Here is an 18,304-nt window from a genome sequence, read left to right as displayed (position 1 = left end):
GATCTCTGCACCCAGCAAGGGGGACTTGACCTCATGACCCCAGGATCAAGAGTAGAATACTCTACTGACTGAGCTAGCCAGATGCCCTAGTAGTTTGAATATAAAGATCATTGGTAACAGAGCCAGAATACCAGGAGTCTTGTTTTCAAGGAGGCTTTCAGTATCTAGTTTCTGGAATCCCAAACCATAACCATGATGTTGTAATTGAAGGACCATAGCTGACCTCTGTTTTCCTCGAAAGAAAGTTTTCACAGATTACGTCCAACACATATGAGATGTATTCAAAGTCATGGAGGCAGTCAGCGCATTATGAAACAACATATATCACCCAACTTTTTAAATGTATGATAACTACCTTATCCCAGTCTCCTTCAGTGAACTCTGAGAAGGCCCAGTGAGCACCGAGCCTGTGCTGGGTGCTGTGCGAGGGGGAAGCAGTGATGCTCCAAACACCCCTACAGCAGATGGTGGAGATGGGACCAAGCACTGAGTAGTTTCAAATATGTTGTGTTTATAGTGGCTACAGAATTCTTGTAATTGTAACAAGTATGTATCCTCCACCCTGAGGGTCTCAAAATTCCTTCCTGTATCTAGAAGAGTGTTACTTATTTTTCACTCTGGGTTGAAAGTAAATTGAAAGTTTTTCTTGAATTCTTGAAGCCATCGACATAATTTTTTTTTTATGTCACTTAATGCATATCTGAAGTAACCACCTCTGGAGGTTCCTATTTCCCTGGACCAGTATACTTTGAATAGGAAGTGAGACACCTTGGGATAGAATCTGCTTTGGGAGTCAGTGTGATTTTGTGGGAAGAGCATGGCTTTGGAGTTTGTGGTCCCATCAGCTGTATAGAAGCCAAGGAGAGTGTGGGTACAGAGGGAATCTCCTTCCATGCCTGTCAAGAGAGGAAGGGAGAGGGTCCACAACATGGGATACCCAGGTGGCATATTTCAAGAATTCTCAAATGTTTCCCCTCTGAAATTCTAGAATGAAGAGCTTCGAAACTTGTCCCTTTCTGGCCATGTTGGATTTGACAGTCTCCCTGACCAGTTGGTCAACAAGTCCACTTCTCAAGGATTCTGTTTCAACATCCTGTGTGTAGGTAAGTGACTCATCTCTTACTGCTGAGCAAGGAGTCTGATCCTAGGTGTTGGCAGGTGACTGTCAGAGTGGCACATTTCAGGGAAAGAGGGGAATGAGATTTGTACTCTCTTTTTTCAATCAGTAAAGTAGGACAATAATACCCACTCTATATATGTCACACCATTACAGAGATTGAGACTTGTGTTTGGTAATGTTTTGTACGCTATGTGATGTTACTCAAATTGATATTTTTATTTGTGTCTCACCATCAAGTGGTCATTCAATATTGTTATTAAAATATTTATTTTAACTTTGTTGTTGGGGCATAGGATTTAGATCCTAACTAGACTATAGGAAGTTGAAAGAAGGAACTGATACGTACACACATGGTAAGGTCATTCTAAAGCATTTTTAGGATTTATTTCTAGGGTCTCCAACTACACTGTAATAGTTACCGCCATTGAAATCTTTTTAAAGATATACTACCTAACATAAGTAAGATCTGAAATTACTCATAACTACCTTAATAAACATAATGTTTAAATTTTTTGTTTTTAGAGCAAAAGAATTTAAAATCCTATTTTATATTTGAAATAAATTTTCTGCATAAATTGTCAATTAAGCTTTTGTCTTTAACAAATTGTTTTTTAATTTTTTTTAATATTTATTTTTTTGAAAGACAGAAACAGTGCAAGCAAGGGAGGGGCATAGAGAAAGGGATACCCAGAATCTGAAATAGGCTTCAGGCTCTGAGCTGTCAGCACAGAGCCTGACATGGGGCTTGAACTCTTGGACCACGAGATCATAACCTAAGCCAAAGTCGAATGCTTAACTGACTGAGCCACCCAGGTACCCCCTACACTTTTGTCTTTAAATTGGACAAAATTAACTTTAGGTTATTGGCCTTGGTATTTTTCTTTTCTCTTAGCCATATCCTTTTTAAAGTAAGAGAAGGAAAGTTAGAAATGAAGGTGGCAACAAAGAGCAAGATAGAAATATAAATCTGTTGGTTTGAAGCAGAAATGCCCCTGGAACAGATAATGGCCTTTCCTTCTCTGTCACTCCTGATGAATGGTCAGGCTGCACAGCAGTAAAATGGCTTGGACTGTACTGTTTTGCTGCCATTGTCTTCTGGGTGTGTCCTTCTGAGATATCACTTGGAGATGGATAGGAGGAAATTATACATGTAGCCCATTGGACCATCCTTCCCCTAAACTTGGCAGAAGGTACCAGACTTATTTCTCTCGTCCAAGTCAAATGAAGTGAATTTAGAAAAGGTATGCATTGAACATAAGAACCACCATTTTTTAGATTTCTTGGTTATTGGGAGGAGGGGCAGATATTTTCTTTTTCAAAAACTTCTTGGGGCCACCTTGCTGGCTCAGTTGGTTAAGCGTCTGACTCCTGATCTCTGCTCAGGTCATGATCTCACAGTTCGTGAGATTGAGCCCCGGTTGACTCTGTGTTGACAGCATGGAGCCTAATTGGATTATCTCACTCCTTATCTCTCTGCCCATGCCCCTCTTGTGCATGTGCTTTCTCTGTCTCTGTCTCTCTCTCAAATAAACTTAAAAAGAAAAAAAAGAACTGCTTGAACATATTAAATGCAGCTCCCCGTACTGGGTGTTCATTTGTAGAGAGCCACAACTGATTGCACACTGGATGAGCCTGCACTCTGGCATTATGTCTTAAGCACTGGATAAGAGAATGACTGGAGAGGAACATGACCAAAGCAGCCAGCTCTCACGTGTTCCCCTCTTCCCTACATGAAGCTGTTTAAAATTCAGCAGGGGAGCTCCTGAATGGCAGCTAGTTCTACAGAGTGGCATAAATGAGTTGTCTTTTCTCTTAGGATAAATGCTCATTGCAGAGCAGGGCAATTCTTCATTAGCGTAGCAATTTGTTGGCAATTTGTTGATTTTTCTATTGAAAAGTGTACTAAATTGTAGGTCAATTACTATTCTGGCTTCTGTTCCCCATTTCCCCCAACCCTGTCTCCAAAATCAGCTTCAGGAATACACGTGAGAATTCTGTCCCAGCCCTGCAAGTGGGGCAAAGCCTTTCAGTGGTACCGGGCGTGCTGGGAGTACCTGGCCAGCCCCAGTGTGCGGTGCGCAGTGGGGTTTGCTGGCTCACTGGCTGACCCTGGATGCTGAAGAGCACAATTAGGATGCTGGTCGACTTCACCACAGCCACATCCTTGCTGCCCTGATGGGTCTGTGAAGCAGCTGCAGTTCTGACTCCCCTGGGTGGGTGACCATGCCCGTGATTCTTAGATCTTTACTTTGAGCTTATTCTTTTCTTTTCTTTTCTTTTTTTTCTTTTTTCTTTTTTTTTAAGGGAGAGAATTAGAGAGAAAGACACACAAATAGGGGTGAGGCAAAGAGAGAGAGAATCCCAAGCAGCCTTCATGCCCAGCCTGACTTGGGCCTCGATCTCACAGCTGTGAGATTGTGACCTAAGTAGAGATCAAGAGACAGACGTTCAACGAGATGCCATCCAGGCAGCCCTAGGCTCATTCTTAAACATTTTTTTAAAAATGGTTTTTTAATGTTTATTTATTTTTGAGAGAAAGAGAGGGAGACACATAATTTGAAGCAAGTTCCATGCTGTCAGCACAGAGCCCGACACAGGGCTTGAACCCATGGACCACAAGATCATGACCTGAGCTGAAGTCGGGTGCTTGACCAACTGAGCCACCCAGGAGCCCCTTATGTCTGGTATTAGAACCCACTCTGCTGAGTCCTGGGAAGAAATGTAATAAAGAGGAGAGTAGTATCCTACTTAGCAGGGAGGAAAATTCTTGATTCTAAATTGGGCACCAGAACACTAGGAGTTCATAGTCTCCCCTCCCTGCCCTGCATCTTGTTTACAACACACGAAATCACCCCCAACACTACACTTGCATTTAAATAAATATTTTGAAAATCAGTTTTTAATCTAATTAAAATAATATGTATTTGTTGTTAAGATCTCTCCCAGCCCCTTTCCCTTCCTGTCCTCATTTCCATTCCATAGAGGTAGCACTGTGGAATCTTTCTAGGCATTTTCTATATTTTTCTGTACTTAAAAATTATTTTTGGTGGCTTAAAACAACACCGGTTTATTATCTTGCCATTCTGTAGAAGTCCCACATGTGTCTCCGCAGACTAAAATTAAGGCATCCATAGGGCTGTGTTTTTATCCAGACCCTCTGGCGGAGGCATACATCTCCTTACCATTGCCAGCTTCTAGAGGCAACCTGAACCCTTGGCTCATGGACCCCTTCCTCCATCTTCAAAGCCAGCAGTGTTAAATTTCTTTTTGATTGTTTTTATATTAGAAAAATTTCCACAGAGAATTCCAGAAATCTAGTTTAAACTCAGTTAAGAAGCCTCTGCAACTCCAAAACACATGAAAAAGCTAATCTGTTGAATCATGTAATTAACAACAGCTGGCTCTAGGGATCTGCAGAGTGTTTTCAAGACTGTCTCTGGTTCTTGATCCTGCTTGCTTCTGCTTGGCTTCATGCTCAGGCTTCGTCTTCACGGGGGTAGTATGGCTTCCAGCAGTTCTGGCCGGCTTAGCAACCCCAGAGGAAAGAACCAGCCTTTCTGACAAGTCTTGCTAACCAGTCACAGGATGTCTCTGATAGACCAGGCCTGAATCATATGCCCACTCAGCATGGGATCAGGGGTTTGTCCACCACAAAGTACGAGAGGTTCCCTGTGAGAGAGAAGACGTGATCAGAAAGGAGGTTGACCATGGACAGATAGAAACAGCTCTCTCACAATTACATAAATACTTTTAGGTTTTGGTTTTATACAAATGAGATCATGCTGTTCATATTCTTCTGTACCTCCCCCCCAGTAAATCCTAGCTGTTACTCCAAGCCAGTGAACCTAGCTGCCCAGGTTCTCTTCCAGGACTCTTCAGAGCCATTTGGCTGGAGCCACCATCAGCTCTTTGGGAGACTGGAGTGTCAGAATTAAGTATTAAGCATACTTATCCACAGAGGGTAGAGCACATCAAATCCCTTTGCCACAAATATTTTACAGCAAAATATCTGCATGTGAAAACAACTCACTGCCAATTAATGGTCCATCTATTTTTAAAGTAAGAGTCTATGAAAAAGTATCTAGTTGATCAAAATATTTTGACAGCTACTTAGAGGAGTAGGTGTCACTTAATTTAAGTGTATCCATGGTATTTTCTTTTCACCTGGTCACCTAATGTCCCTTTAGCTTTTTTTTCTTTTTCTTTTTTAAAAAATTTTTTTAATGTTTTTTTTTTTTTTTTTAAGTCATTCACTGAGAGAGAATGAGAGAGAAAGAAAAAGACTATGTGATGGGGGAGGGGCAGAGAGAGAGCCGAATCCTTCATAGCCCTGCTGTGAGCTCAGGGCTCAAACCCATGAACTGTGAGCTGAGCTGAAATCAAGAGTGGGAGGCTTAACCACTTAACCGACTGAGCCACCCTGCTGCCCTGTGGATTCCAACACTTTATGCTCATGTGTGTTATTTCTAGCATCATTTTCATGTGATAGATATGGAAGAGGATTGAGAATTTTAAAAAAAGAATTGTGATCCCAGAAAGGAAACATCATGTTTATCAAAAAGGTCTTAGAATCTAATTTTATTTTGTGGTAAGAGCTTTTACGTTGCAAAAACAGGAAACAAACCAGGGCAGAAACTAATCCTGTCATGAGCCTAGTGTAGTTTTAGAGGGAATGAATTAAATATCTGGTATTAGAACCCACTCTGCTGAGTCTCGGAAAGAAATGTAATAAAGAGGAGAGTAGTATCCTACTTAGCAGGGAGGGAAATTCTTGATGCTAAATTGGGCACCAGAATACCCAGGAGTTCATATTCTCCCCTCCCTGCCCTGCATCTTGTTTACACCCCCAACGTTGCATTTGCATTTAAATAAAGCCTTTTCTTTCTTATCCATGCTGTATTTCTCCAGAGAATCTAAAATTATTCAGCCTTTCTTCACAGTTTTAAATTTGTATATCTTATTCATTTTCAAAAATGGCATTTGATCCATGAGACTCTTCACCATCAATCCAGAAGTATGCAAGTTCTTTGTGTGTATACAAAGATGGATAAAATATTGCTTTTGAAGAGCAACCAGTTCAGTAGTTGAGTCAAAGTAAATTAATAATACATTTTGAAATAAAAATTTTTCTCATAATTCAGCCATGTTTTGTTTTGAGAGGATGATAGAAGAGGAATGGAGAACCCACAAATTTAAGATCATTTTAGCCAAGACTAGTGTCAGCATAAACTGTGGAATTTTACACCACGATATATTTTCTCGAGTATTTTATTAAAAATTTTTTGTTTGAGTATAGTTGACACATTGTTACATTTGTTCCAAGTGTACATTTTAATCCCATTTTGCTTTTCTAGGAAAGGATATGAAATGGTTTATAGGGTGAAATAATGAGTAAATGAATAAAGATAAAATTAACCCCAGAAAATATAATGAAGCCAGGGATAGAGTCAGAACTCAAAGCTGTCAAGTCAAGCTGTGCCAGTTCTGTCAGGAATACATTTGTCTCTCAGCCAGTGGTCAGAGCATGGAGAGAATCCATTCATCCAAAAGATATTCACTGAGCACATATTATGTGCCAAATAGAAGTTTAAAGTTCAACAGCGACAGATTTCTAGTGTTTGTAAAGTAAAACTAAATAGTTGCTCCAGATGAAATAGTTTCACCTAGAAAAATCTCCCCATGGATTTCCAGAAGAGATATGGTGCATGGCACCGCAGCTAGGTCCAGGTTCCTGAGTGTTTCCTAGATCAGTGCAGTTAATCCAAGCAATGCCAAGTGTCATATGCTGTTCTTTCAAGTCCCTCATGCAGGCTGGTGGTATTAGCCAAAGCATGTTTCATCAAAGGAGTTAAAACAACACAGCTTAGATACATAGCTCTCTGATTATCTGGCCCATCCAAGAACAAAATCTGGAATATTTAGAAGAGGCAGGCAGACCTTCATGCACTGTTACTTGGATAATTATACAAGGTGCTGGATGTGGCAATCAGTAAAAGATGCTGAATCTTCGATCAACTCTTTGATCAATCTACAGTTACCTTCTAATTAATAATACAATCCTTCTGGATCTCTCTCTCTCAGTCTCTCTCTCTCTCTCAATGTCCAGCCTAGGGCTTGTGGTTTAAATAAGCCTGAGAATAGAATGGAAGGTAGCACGTCTTCCCGCTGTGATGTGGGTGTCATGTTCACCACCATTGGCAGGAGCAAGAAAAACAGAAGCCACAGATAGCGCTTTAAGAGCAAGCCTTTACTGCAACAATGGAATGTTTAGGCAGATGTATTTATAACAGAATACGCAACAAATGTTGAAAAATCTACCAAAATGGCAAATCTCAGTATAAATTATCACCATGATCATTTCCCCCCCTCAGTTAACTTTTAATAAATGCCTGTTCTGTGCCAGATACTCTGCTAGGGAGTTCTGAAATGCTTCAAAGTTAGTGTTAGTCATTTATTTTCTCAAAATATTGTTATGGTTGTTGGGTTTGAATCCAAGCCTTTACCCAGCAGGCTTTCAGTGACTCAATCAGAATGAGGCCTTTTTGCTCTTTTGGGTATCTCAGAATTATAGAGGATGCCCCACTTTCCGAGGGTAGAGGCCTCACAAGCTAATGCACTCAAAAACTCCCCTAGTTCTGTAATGCCTTTTATTCCAAAATCTGTCATTTCCTTCTCAACTGCTTTTGGTGAATCACACTGCTGCTGGAGAAGCTGCATCTAATTACGGCTCTTAAAAGCACGGAGCATAGAAATGGAAAGCAAAGCACTCTGAAATTTAGAGGAACAGTGGTTTTTCCAACCCATTGCTTAACCCTGTGCTATAAGTAGTGCCTGGAATGCTAATTGTTCATAATTTCCACCTTAATGTACATGATAATTAAAATTACCTCGTCTTAAAAATAAGAAAGAAAGAAAAAGCACAATGTTCCTGATTCACACGTGCTTAACTAATTCTCAACCTAGTAAAATGGCATGGTAATTCCAGTCCTAAGTAACTCAGGATCCTTACCATGTAAATTGAAGTCTTGATTGCTGTTCTTAGGGAAAGCAATGAAAGTTAAATGGGTCACTTTGTACTGACAGAAACTTTAAACTTGTGGAGAGACCTTTATAAGGTAGTTCTGCTCTTTGTTCCTTTGTCGAAGTTCTGAAAATGGGTAAATCCTGAAAAGAAGTTGGCTGTGTTTGAGACTGTTACACATGTAGCAGGCACCTAAAATGACTCCAGTGCCCTCAGTATGGACTTGCCTACCAGATTCTAAGTATCTAAGAATGAGAGCTCTGTTTCTGTATCCATCACACAGTAACTTGGTTTTGTTCAAAGTTATTTTGTTAAGCCCTGAAACATGGATATGAGTGTTTTGAGCTTTGTCACATTAGGGAGCAGAAACTAGTTTAGATAACTTAAAAATAATTTTTTAATGTTTATTTACTTCTGAGAGAGAAAGAACATGAGCAGGCAAGGGGCAGAGAAAGAGAGACAGAATCTGAAGCAGGTTCCAGGCTCCAAGCTGTCAGCACAGAGCCTGAGGCAGGGCTCGAACTCATCAACCATGAGATCATGTCCTGAGCCGAAGTCAGACACTTACCAGACTGAGCCACCCAGGTGCCTCTAGATAACTTTTATTGAAGAATAAAATTTACAATAAATTCTTTTTTTGTAAGAATATTCAGGAAAGTAAGGAAGACAGGAAACAGTCTTCAGCTGTTACCAGACTTCATGGAGATCTGGGATGACATTCAGGATATAGAAGTTTAGTCAGTGTCAGTTGTATTCCCTGTTTTGTCCCTAGCATCTATGCTTGTCAAATATTCTTAAGGAATGGATTTTGGATACTAAGCTCTACTGTATCTATCTGTTCTCTTCTCCTGTATTACCAACTAGTTGTCTGTCAACAAAACAGCTTCTATTTACTTACAGCCTTTTCTGCCTCAAGGCTTCTTTTCTTTTCCATGTTGTGGCTTTGTGTGTGGATTGTGTATCTCTCAAAGGAGAGAAGTTCTAACTGGATGGACAGGTCACTGTCCAGTATGAAGCACTGTCTTGGAGCATAATGATCAGGCTGCTCTAGGTGCCTTTGGTCAGGGGGCTAGTCCTGGTCCAGTTACCTGCGGTTACTAGTGAGATCACAGGGCATGGTCTTGCTCATAAGGAGAATGTAGTTGTGGCAAACACTTAGGATATCATTCCGTAACAATAAATTAGAGTCTGCCTGCTAGTCAGTCATGTTCCAGGTCAGATTCTAAGCAATGGGAGAACAACGTGTCAGGCAAGTTCATTGTTGTATTCCCAGAACTTGGCACAGAACTCAGCACGAAGTAGGCACTGGGGAAAGTGCTGGCTAGATAAAGCCTGATGAAGGTCGATATTCTTTAATCTTGGATGTATAAGGGTTCAATGGGAAAGGCTAAAGAGTAAGGCACGTATACTTAACAATTTTTATCCTGCAAGTGAATCGTTATTGACAGTGGTAACACATAAAGCTAAGAGAAAACTCAAATCTAACTTCACTTTTTCATTGTGTTTGAACGCAATGAGTATATTACACAGCTTCTCATTAATAAATGGATTTGTCATTACAGTGGGACTGTTGCTTTAAGGCTACAAATCCCAGAGCACTTCTTTTTCCATAGAATTGTAACCATTCTACATGTCTTTATAGTAATCCTTTAGAGAGGAACATCATGGGATTCGGATTTGTTGAAAGAGCTGCAGCATATTGGTATGTTTAAATTGAATGGGAAGTATAATTGGGAAATTTTCCAGATTTGAAAACCAAGCATTCGTATGGATAGTGTTTCTTGATTTCTACCTCCCTCTTTGAGCCATGATCACATACAATCACCACCACCACCAATGACAAAGGTAGGTTCTTTCTCATTGCCAGCTCTGTTTGGCTCAACGTATAATTGGGATGAAGAGAGAATTTTGCCAGGTGCCTCGGTGGCTCAGTCAGCATTGGACTTCGGCTCAGGTCCTAATCTCGTGGTTTGTGACTCTGAGCCCTACATTGGGCTTTCTGCTGTCAGCACAGAGCCTGCTTCAGATCCTCTGTCTCCTTCTCTCTCTGCCCCTCCCCCACTCGCTCACGCGCGCACGCGCCGCGCGCGCTCTCTCAAAAATGAAGATTTTAAAAAAAGAGAATTTTGCTTGGCACGATTTTGGAGGCCTAGCTCGTGTTCTTGGTTGCTCCCTCCACATTTGGGTCTCTCCATTTTGATTCGAGTAGTGGTACCGGTCCCAGCCACTCTCTGCACACATTCGAGCTGCGGTAAACACTTACTGATTCATTTATCAACATGAATTCACAAGGCCGTTGTTGGAAGTCATTCAACTGCATTTAGTCTCATTGTCACAGATATCACCCGAAACTGGGAAAACTATGTAATAAATGTTTCCCATCTGGATGCCAGTTGAATAGAGAGAGGAAAATGGAAATAATAGGGAGGATTCACATAGACGCATAACTATAATTGGAAAATATCAGACTGTCAGTTTCTCTATAATAGTAAAGTCAGGATGCTGTCTTGGTTGAGTGTAGAACTGCACAAACTTGGGTTTGAACCCTGGCTCCGCTACACAGCCATGTGACTTGAGGCCTCTTCCTTCACCTTAGCTCGGCCTTACTGCCCCATCTGTAAATGAAGGAGACAGTAGTGCCTGTTTGACGGAGGACAGTAGTAGTACTTCATGCGATAATGTGTCAGAAGCCCTGCTACAGGGCCGGACACAAAGTAAGCCCTCAGTAACTTTAGCTGGACTTGTTATTATTGCTGTAATTGTCAAGAGTGTTGTTTTGAAAAATGTAATTCTTTTCAACATTAGACGGTATCAGATAATTTGATGACATCAGGTAATATAAATGAGATTGGTCTTTTTAACCTGGTATCAGAAACAAGCAATATAGTATTTTTTAAAGTAATTTAACTTTACATATCAACATGTAGGAGAAGAAGAGATGCAGTTTATATCTTTGTAGTGTACAAACTGACCACAGGCAAGCTTACAGGTTCTTTTTCTCTATCCAGAGGTTAAGAGGAACATTTTGATCTGTAGGTACAAGATCTTTTATTCTAAATGGCTTCTGGAATTCATTAAGGCTTTTCTAGGGAGATATTTGATAGATCACTCAGGTAAAGATCTCTTTTCATAGTGAGATTTCTGCTGATACTGACTTCTAAAAATGTTTTACAAATGTAATTTTAAGAAATTCCTATTGAATTGAACTGATGTCTGAGAGGAACTGACAGACACATACACTGATGTCTCCCTTGTAGGTGAGACTGGCATCGGCAAGTCCACGTTAATGGACACTTTATTCAACACCAAATTTGAAAGTGACCCAGCTACTCACAATGAACCAGGTGTCCGGTTAAAAGCCAGAAGTTACGAGCTTCAGGAAAGCAATGTACGGCTGAAGTTAACCATCGTTGACACCGTGGGATTTGGAGACCAGATAAATAAAGATGACAGGTACATCTTGGGATTGTGTGGGGTATAAATGGATCAGGAGATACAGGAGCTGACCTGAGTAAATTCAAAGGCTAAAAATGTTCACTAATTATGGGGCTGGTTTTCTGTTGCCTAAAAGATAAGACATTCTTTTCCTCTGAGAAATTTTCTTAGAATGTTCTTTACTGCAGTCAGAATCAGACAACACAGTGGATTCTGGCTAGTGTAAGGAAAAAAGGAATTTCTCAGGAGGAATATGCTAGCTGATGGCATTTTCCCAAGAGGGTCATGGAACTAGATTTGGGGCCTTTCCTAGCAGCAAAAGCAATCTAGAGAAACACCCAGTGACCCCACAGGACAGTTCGCAGGAGCCCCTGCCACTGGTCACCGTATACAGTTTGGTACCTGTGGTGCTGGGAAGGGGGGCATCTGGAACCTCCACCAGTTCTGTCCCAGGGTTGGGACAGTGTTACAAGATGATGTTCATGGTCTTCACCGTCCTTTGTGAGGAGAACAAGGGTGGCCTCTGCTGTGCGTTGCTCAGTCCCTGCTTCCGAGTCTTGTAAGGCTGCATCTGTGTGGTAGAAGCTAAACCATATCTAGAACACTAGCTGCACGGGTCTGCGCAATGTGTCGTGTTTGCTTTGTTTGTTTGCATTTTGCAACTCTGCAAAATAAGAAGGCATTAAAGAGTCCAGGGAATTTAAAATGAGCAGCTGCCAGACTTCCCTAGTCCCCAAGGCACAGTGGGATATTTGACTTAACCCCCAAATTCTTATGGATTTTGATTGAAAACTGAGAGCTGATGAGATTCTGCAAAAGAAACCACAGCTCAGGATTTAGGCGACCTGGGTTAGAGCCTGGATACTGCCATTGACAAGCTATGGGACCTTGGTGATTTATCTCACTTTAAGGGAATGTCACTAGATGATCTCCGAGGTCTCTTCCAAGTGTGATCCTGTATACAGTCCTATCCTTAGGTGGAGGCCTACGGAAGGACACTGCAAAAAGCAAGGCCTGGAAGAGGGTATGGTAATAATAGGGGAGTCAGCCTGTATTTTGATGTCTTTGGTCAAAGTCGTATTAGCTTCTAAAATGTCAAAGTGAGGAAAGCATTTTTATGGAAGATCTGTTGGAAATATCTTGATTTCCAGCTGGCACAGGATCTTGCTATTGATGTTAGTGCTTGGTGTGAGGCATTGTGAGTCTTCTGTGAAGAGTCTGGGTCTTCCCGCAGGCTGCTAAAGCGGCGGGCAGCATGCCTGTGCAGAATTGCCAAATTGAGTCTGAGTAATGATTGTGGATTCAGTCAAGCCTAATGGGGAATTGAGGTCAACTGGATTAAACTTTCCCTTTCTATCCAGTGGGGCTTGTTAAGCTAATAAAGTAATATATATGATAATCTATATATGTGGAAGAAAAGATGTGTTTAAGCTGCTTAAGAAATAAAATATTTCCTAAGACTTTTGTTCTAATGGTTTGTATATAGACAGAGGCTACTGCCTGATAAGTCAGTCTTATGTATTCGTTCATTAAAATTGGTTCACATAAACTTGAAGATATAATTATAACACAGCAAGGTTTTATTGTTATTTTTAGAAAACACATATACTCAATTTGTAAAGCCAAATAAGTTTGACTCTTCTCTCTGAGTCTCCATATTCCTTTAATCTTAAAACTTCCTGGTGCTCAACCCATTAGGCTAGCCTCAGTCCCAAAATATTGTTCACACTCCTCGAGATCATTCATCCTGTTTATCATTCTCAACATCAGATATCTTAGGACTATTTTAAATACTGTATTCATTTTCAGAAGAAGTTAGAAAAAGTTAAAATTTTTCCGGGCCCAAAGATGATTCTAGAAAGAGGCTTCTAGAGACATTCTTGTGCAGTGATAACATTATGGGAATAAAACACCACATCAATAAGTTATGTTTGCTTAAGGATCAGAAATTTTGTTAGTACCAGGGATTTTTCTTTCTTTAAAATTTTTTTTCTTAGAAATGGTGTGTATTATATGCATGTGTTTTGTAAAGAGGAACTTGAACTATTTTTTATCTAGAATGTGTATTGCTTAGAGATATTTTAACTATCCCTGATGTATATGAGTGCCATAGAAATTAGGAAGAAATATTTGATTCATTCTCTAGCTGAGGACTGAGCTCCATTTTATCTATAGAGCGATTTAAATGCTCCTCAATAAACATTGTCCTGTAATAACAGGAGCAATTGTTAGATGTAGTGAGAAGGATTTTATTTTGCATCTGGTCAAAGTGAACTATCTGTACATTGTGCGGGGTGGGGACAGCTAAGCTCAGACCCTGCAGCTGGTCTGTTGCTCTTCATTTATGACCTCAATGCCAAGGAATGATGGAGAGGTTACTGCCTGAAGGCTGCTTGTAATGCCAAGTGAAATAGATGAAGGGAAAGCCTTGGCAACAAGAAAAAGAACACAGGTGCATTGTGGGAGCTGGGGAGAGAGCCAGGGCTTCCTGGTCATTGTGCAGTCAGAGTGTACTCAGAGCAAGGCGTATCTCCATCTCTCTGACCCACACAGGTTTCTCTCCGGGGTTAGAGAATATTTTCTTTGTGCACTCCAGTTGGAAGGCAGTAACTGGACCTTTTCAGGGTCCCTTCCTGCGGGAATGAGAACCTTCTTCCAGTATCTTGCCGCTAAGATTTCATGTGCTCTTCCAGCTCAGAGTCGTTGCCTCAGTGCTCCACTGAATTGCCTGTCCCCTAAGTGGGGATTTTCCTTCAGCTTGGTGGATTTTCATTGGCCGGCACTGAATAGCAAGTGGCTACTACAATACCAATTCTTATATTTGCAGCTGGAGGTCCCTTTAAGAAATTATCTGACTCATTTGGGTCAAATAATAGTTTCCAAGGAGATTTAGAAGAGAGGAAGTGTGATATTAACCTAACCTAGATACCAAATTTTTTTTTCTTCTGAAATTTCTTGACAGCTGTTGCATAACCTCTTTAAATGGCATTTAGAACTCTGTGCCCCAGAAGGCATTGCTGACACTGTTGACTCCAAACCCAAGTGACTATTGTTTAAAAAATCTTTTTTTCAGACAATCTGCTTCCATAAGGAATTGGAAGTGAGGTATGCATTTTTGTATTGGTATGTAACCATATGGGAAGCAATGTACTGTTTCTCTAGACCCATGATTATTTTTAATACTTTGGCGATGAGGCAAGCTTTTCTGCCATAAATGCAGGACTTCAGGAATGTCCCAGTTTGTTTATATAGACTTCAGTCATGTCAGCATTCCTGCATGAGTATCTCCCTGGGACTGGGCTAGCTAGAAGGGGGCAGGAAGAGAGATCTGGTAAGGTTTCCTGTTATGTTTAATAGCATGATTAACTCTTCATGGTTTAAGGGCTTCCTTCTTTTGCTGTCTGTACTGTTCAGTGAAGAAGGAAAGAGGTCTGTAGAAGAAGGTAAATCAAGTTTTGTCATGGACCTGGAAATAGAATAATTCATTTACTCCACATTTGGAAGATGGGAGCTAGAATGTCAATGGCATATCGCTAACTATAATGATAATTAGCCCTGAAACACATGAGTAATTGAAATCCTCAAACTCACCGGATCTTCATGTCAGAGTTATAAAATGGTAGTGAAGTGAACCGTTTGGTCTTTAACTTCTATTTTTACCACGCTTTCTGATGGAGGTAGTTGAGAGATAAGGAAAACTAACAGCAAGATAGAGACAAATATATGTATGGTAGGTATCTGGCTGTATGTAAAATGGAGAGTCAGTCCCTGAACAATGCCATTGGTTCTTTTGGAAGAATGATCAGTGGGTAACTTGGGTGGACAGAAAACATTGCATAAAATATTTTTCCCATTAGTTTTAGGGTCAATCTCTGTATTTTGTTGTGAATTCTGTGGCTGGAGGTATATGAAAAGAGATGAGTTGGGGGTAAAAAGGACCATCCCCATCCCTGAAAAGGAAATGACGTGAAGAATGTAAAGACTAGATTTGATTTGCCTTCCTTCACTTTCCCCTGCTTTGTATGGCTGCAACCCAGAGAAGTTGGTATTGGCCAAACAGAAAACAAATGGGCATCCTTTCTGTAAGAATGGAAACTAGCAAAAGGCAAACTTGGGATTAAACCTCCTTATCTTTATGATTGAATGTAGATAAGAAGTGGAAAGGAGTAATTTGTTTAGAGGATTGTGAAGGGGAATTCAAAACCACTGGCTGACTTAAACACAGGGAAAAATGATTTTGGTAAATAGTTCTCCTGAAATACATTTCTTTCATTTGTTTATAATAGTTGGAAGGTAAAATTGGTGGAATTTCATGCTGGATTGTGTGGGAGAGGTAGAAGAGGAGGTCCCTGGGTGGTATGGTTGGAGGTGCCGTTCTCCTAGTGAAGGAAAACAGGGAGATGGTTTGGGAGCAAGATGAAGAGTCCCATCCTGGACACATTTAGAAGAGCCAATGCAAATATCTTGTAAGCAGTTGGATGGATGGGGCTGTGAAACTTGGGTGGATGGTCTGGGCTACCCAGGCAGAGGTTTGTGATTTATCATTACTTAAACACAGGAATAAGTGGGATTTTCCAGGGAGATCACATAAAGGGAAAAAAAGGAGATTGGAGGATTGACCAGAACTCCCTGACATGGGAAGGCAGAAAGAAGCTTGAGGTGTAAGAGAATAAGTTTTCTTCGGATATATTGAATCCAGGGCAGAAAATATTATGGAGATGTTATGCTTCCATAATCTTGGAGGATCAGAATCAACACCAGAGGCAAGAGGGGAATTAATAGAAAGCAGAAACCTGTGTGGACCACTGCTGGGCAGGAGGTACTGAGAAATTAAAATCAGGAACTAGTGAGGCAGGAAGGAGCAATTGATTGTGAGCTGCTTTTCCTTTCCTTTTTTAAGAGGGTGCAGGATAGAGAGTCTGGTTCCCTAAACTTATGCCTCAGTGTCAGGAGACTGGAAGATAACGCCCTGGGCTGTGACATGGGTGGACCTTGGTGGAGTGCCCTGGTCCACTTCCCTGCAGGGCATGAGTGCAATAGCACTGTGGTTACCATGGAACTGAGTGAGTGTAAGTCGCCCTCCCCCCGCAACTCCAAAGTCAGGCTTGCTTTTCTTTTATTTATTTATTTAATTACTGCGAAATAGTTATATCTTACTTTTATGTGCTAGTCTTTTACATATGTTAGCTCACTTACTTTTCACAATAGCTCTCTGATACAGGTACTTTTTTGTCCTTGAGTTACCAATGAGGAAATTGAGACAGAGAGGTTTAGGAACTTGCCCAAAGTCACATATCTTGTAAGTTGTGGGGTTGGGGTCTCTCTGTCTTGAATCCATGCTTCTAACCACTATCCTATAATATTATTAGTGTTGTTTCATAATAGCTGCCTGTGTTTTTTTTTAATATTTATTTTTGAGACAGAGACAGAGTGCAAACAAGGAAGGGGCAGAGAGAGAGAGAGAGAGAGAGAGAGAGAGAGAGAGGGAGATACAGAATCTGAAACAGACTCCAGGTTCTGAGCTGTCAAGACAGGGCCTGACACAGGCTTGATCTCACAAATCGTGAGATCATGACCTGAGCCGAAGTTGGAGGCTTAACCCACTGAACCACCCAGGTGCCCCAACCTGCCTGTGTTTTGAAAGTGGAAAACATAGAAGAAACTTGTCACTGTTCATTCTTTCTATGGAATGTATTGGGATTTCTTTTGTCTTATTTAGAACTTTACTTACTGAGGCATATCCTACTTTTTCTTTAAACCACTAGAGATTTTGTCTGCTCAGATTGAATCAATGGATTGTGATGAATCACGAAGGAAAAATATCAAAAAACTTTTTTCTGAGTGCTTTTGGTTACAAATGTGTTTTTGTTTTGTTTTTTTCTCTTAGGGTGTGTGCTGTCATCCTTATTTGTTGTTTCCTTTAAGGGTTTCAGTTTAATATAGGAGTTGGGGCGTAGAATGTTGAAAGGTTTTCATTTTTCTTAAAGCATAAGTCATTCCTCAGCATGTAATAAATTTGGGAGAATTAACCCATTGTGTTCCTAGTGACCCAGTCTCACTGCTGCTAACACTGGCTTCTCCTGGAGACCTGAAAGTTTATAGCTTTTCCACAGTGACCTACCTAATGTACTGCTTAGTCCTTGGAGAACATATGGTTTATTGAATGCATATTCCCAATATGTTATTAATGATGATGATCTGTTAATAGGATACATAATTATTCAAAACTGATTTGGATTATGATTTGGTGAGAAGAAAGGGTTACAAAGTTTACCTTCAAATCATAGAAGTTCAGAGTTGGAAATAATCTTCAAGTTTGTAATGGCCCATGAGCTCAGGGCTAGATGAGAGCACAGAGAGGCCCTCAGTTCTGGGGGAATGGGACAGAGGACCGGGGAAGACCTCCCACTAGGTGATGCCATACCCTGAAATTACAGACCACTTTCCTTTTGTGCACCAAAGCCAGTCAGTTGGTAGGCTGTCAAAATCACTTTACTGAGACAGATTTTGAGACTCCCATTTCGGCCCAGCAGGAAAGAATGCCACAAAGTAATGTTCTCCATTGGAAGTGACAGCATGGTTCACATATTTATACTCTCTGTTTTAAAGGACGAATGTTAGCTAGGAGAATACTAGGAAGGAGACTGTTCTGAGCAGGGGAGCTAGCGTGAACCGGGCTTGGAGGCAGATGAGAGCTCCATGTGCGAGGCTGCTCCACGCAGCGGGGT

The 18,304-nt window shown here is 40.8% G+C and overlaps 1 protein-coding gene across 8 annotated transcripts in view; it reads left to right on the top strand.

Moving 5' to 3' along the window:
* Nucleotides 1–18,304, top strand: part of SEPTIN11 (septin 11) — an 87,673-nt gene that overhangs the window by 42,642 nt on the left and 26,727 nt on the right. For all 8 annotated transcript variants that reach the window (XM_029944580.1, XM_029944558.1, XM_029944545.1 and 5 more), the window contains exons 2-3: nucleotides 989–1,103; nucleotides 11,399–11,594. In XM_029944580.1, the coding sequence (XP_029800440.1) occupies nucleotides 989–1,103; nucleotides 11,399–11,594 (311 nt within the window). The remainder of the gene's footprint in view (nucleotides 1–988; nucleotides 1,104–11,398; nucleotides 11,595–18,304) is intronic.

This window comes from Suricata suricatta, chromosome 1 (genome assembly GCF_006229205.1).
Source record: "Suricata suricatta isolate VVHF042 chromosome 1, meerkat_22Aug2017_6uvM2_HiC, whole genome shotgun sequence".
In the NCBI taxonomy this organism is placed as follows: domain Eukaryota; kingdom Metazoa; phylum Chordata; class Mammalia; order Carnivora; family Herpestidae; genus Suricata; species Suricata suricatta.
The sequence above is the reverse complement of the archived record's forward strand: the minus strand, read 5'-3'. Positions and strand labels throughout refer to the sequence as shown.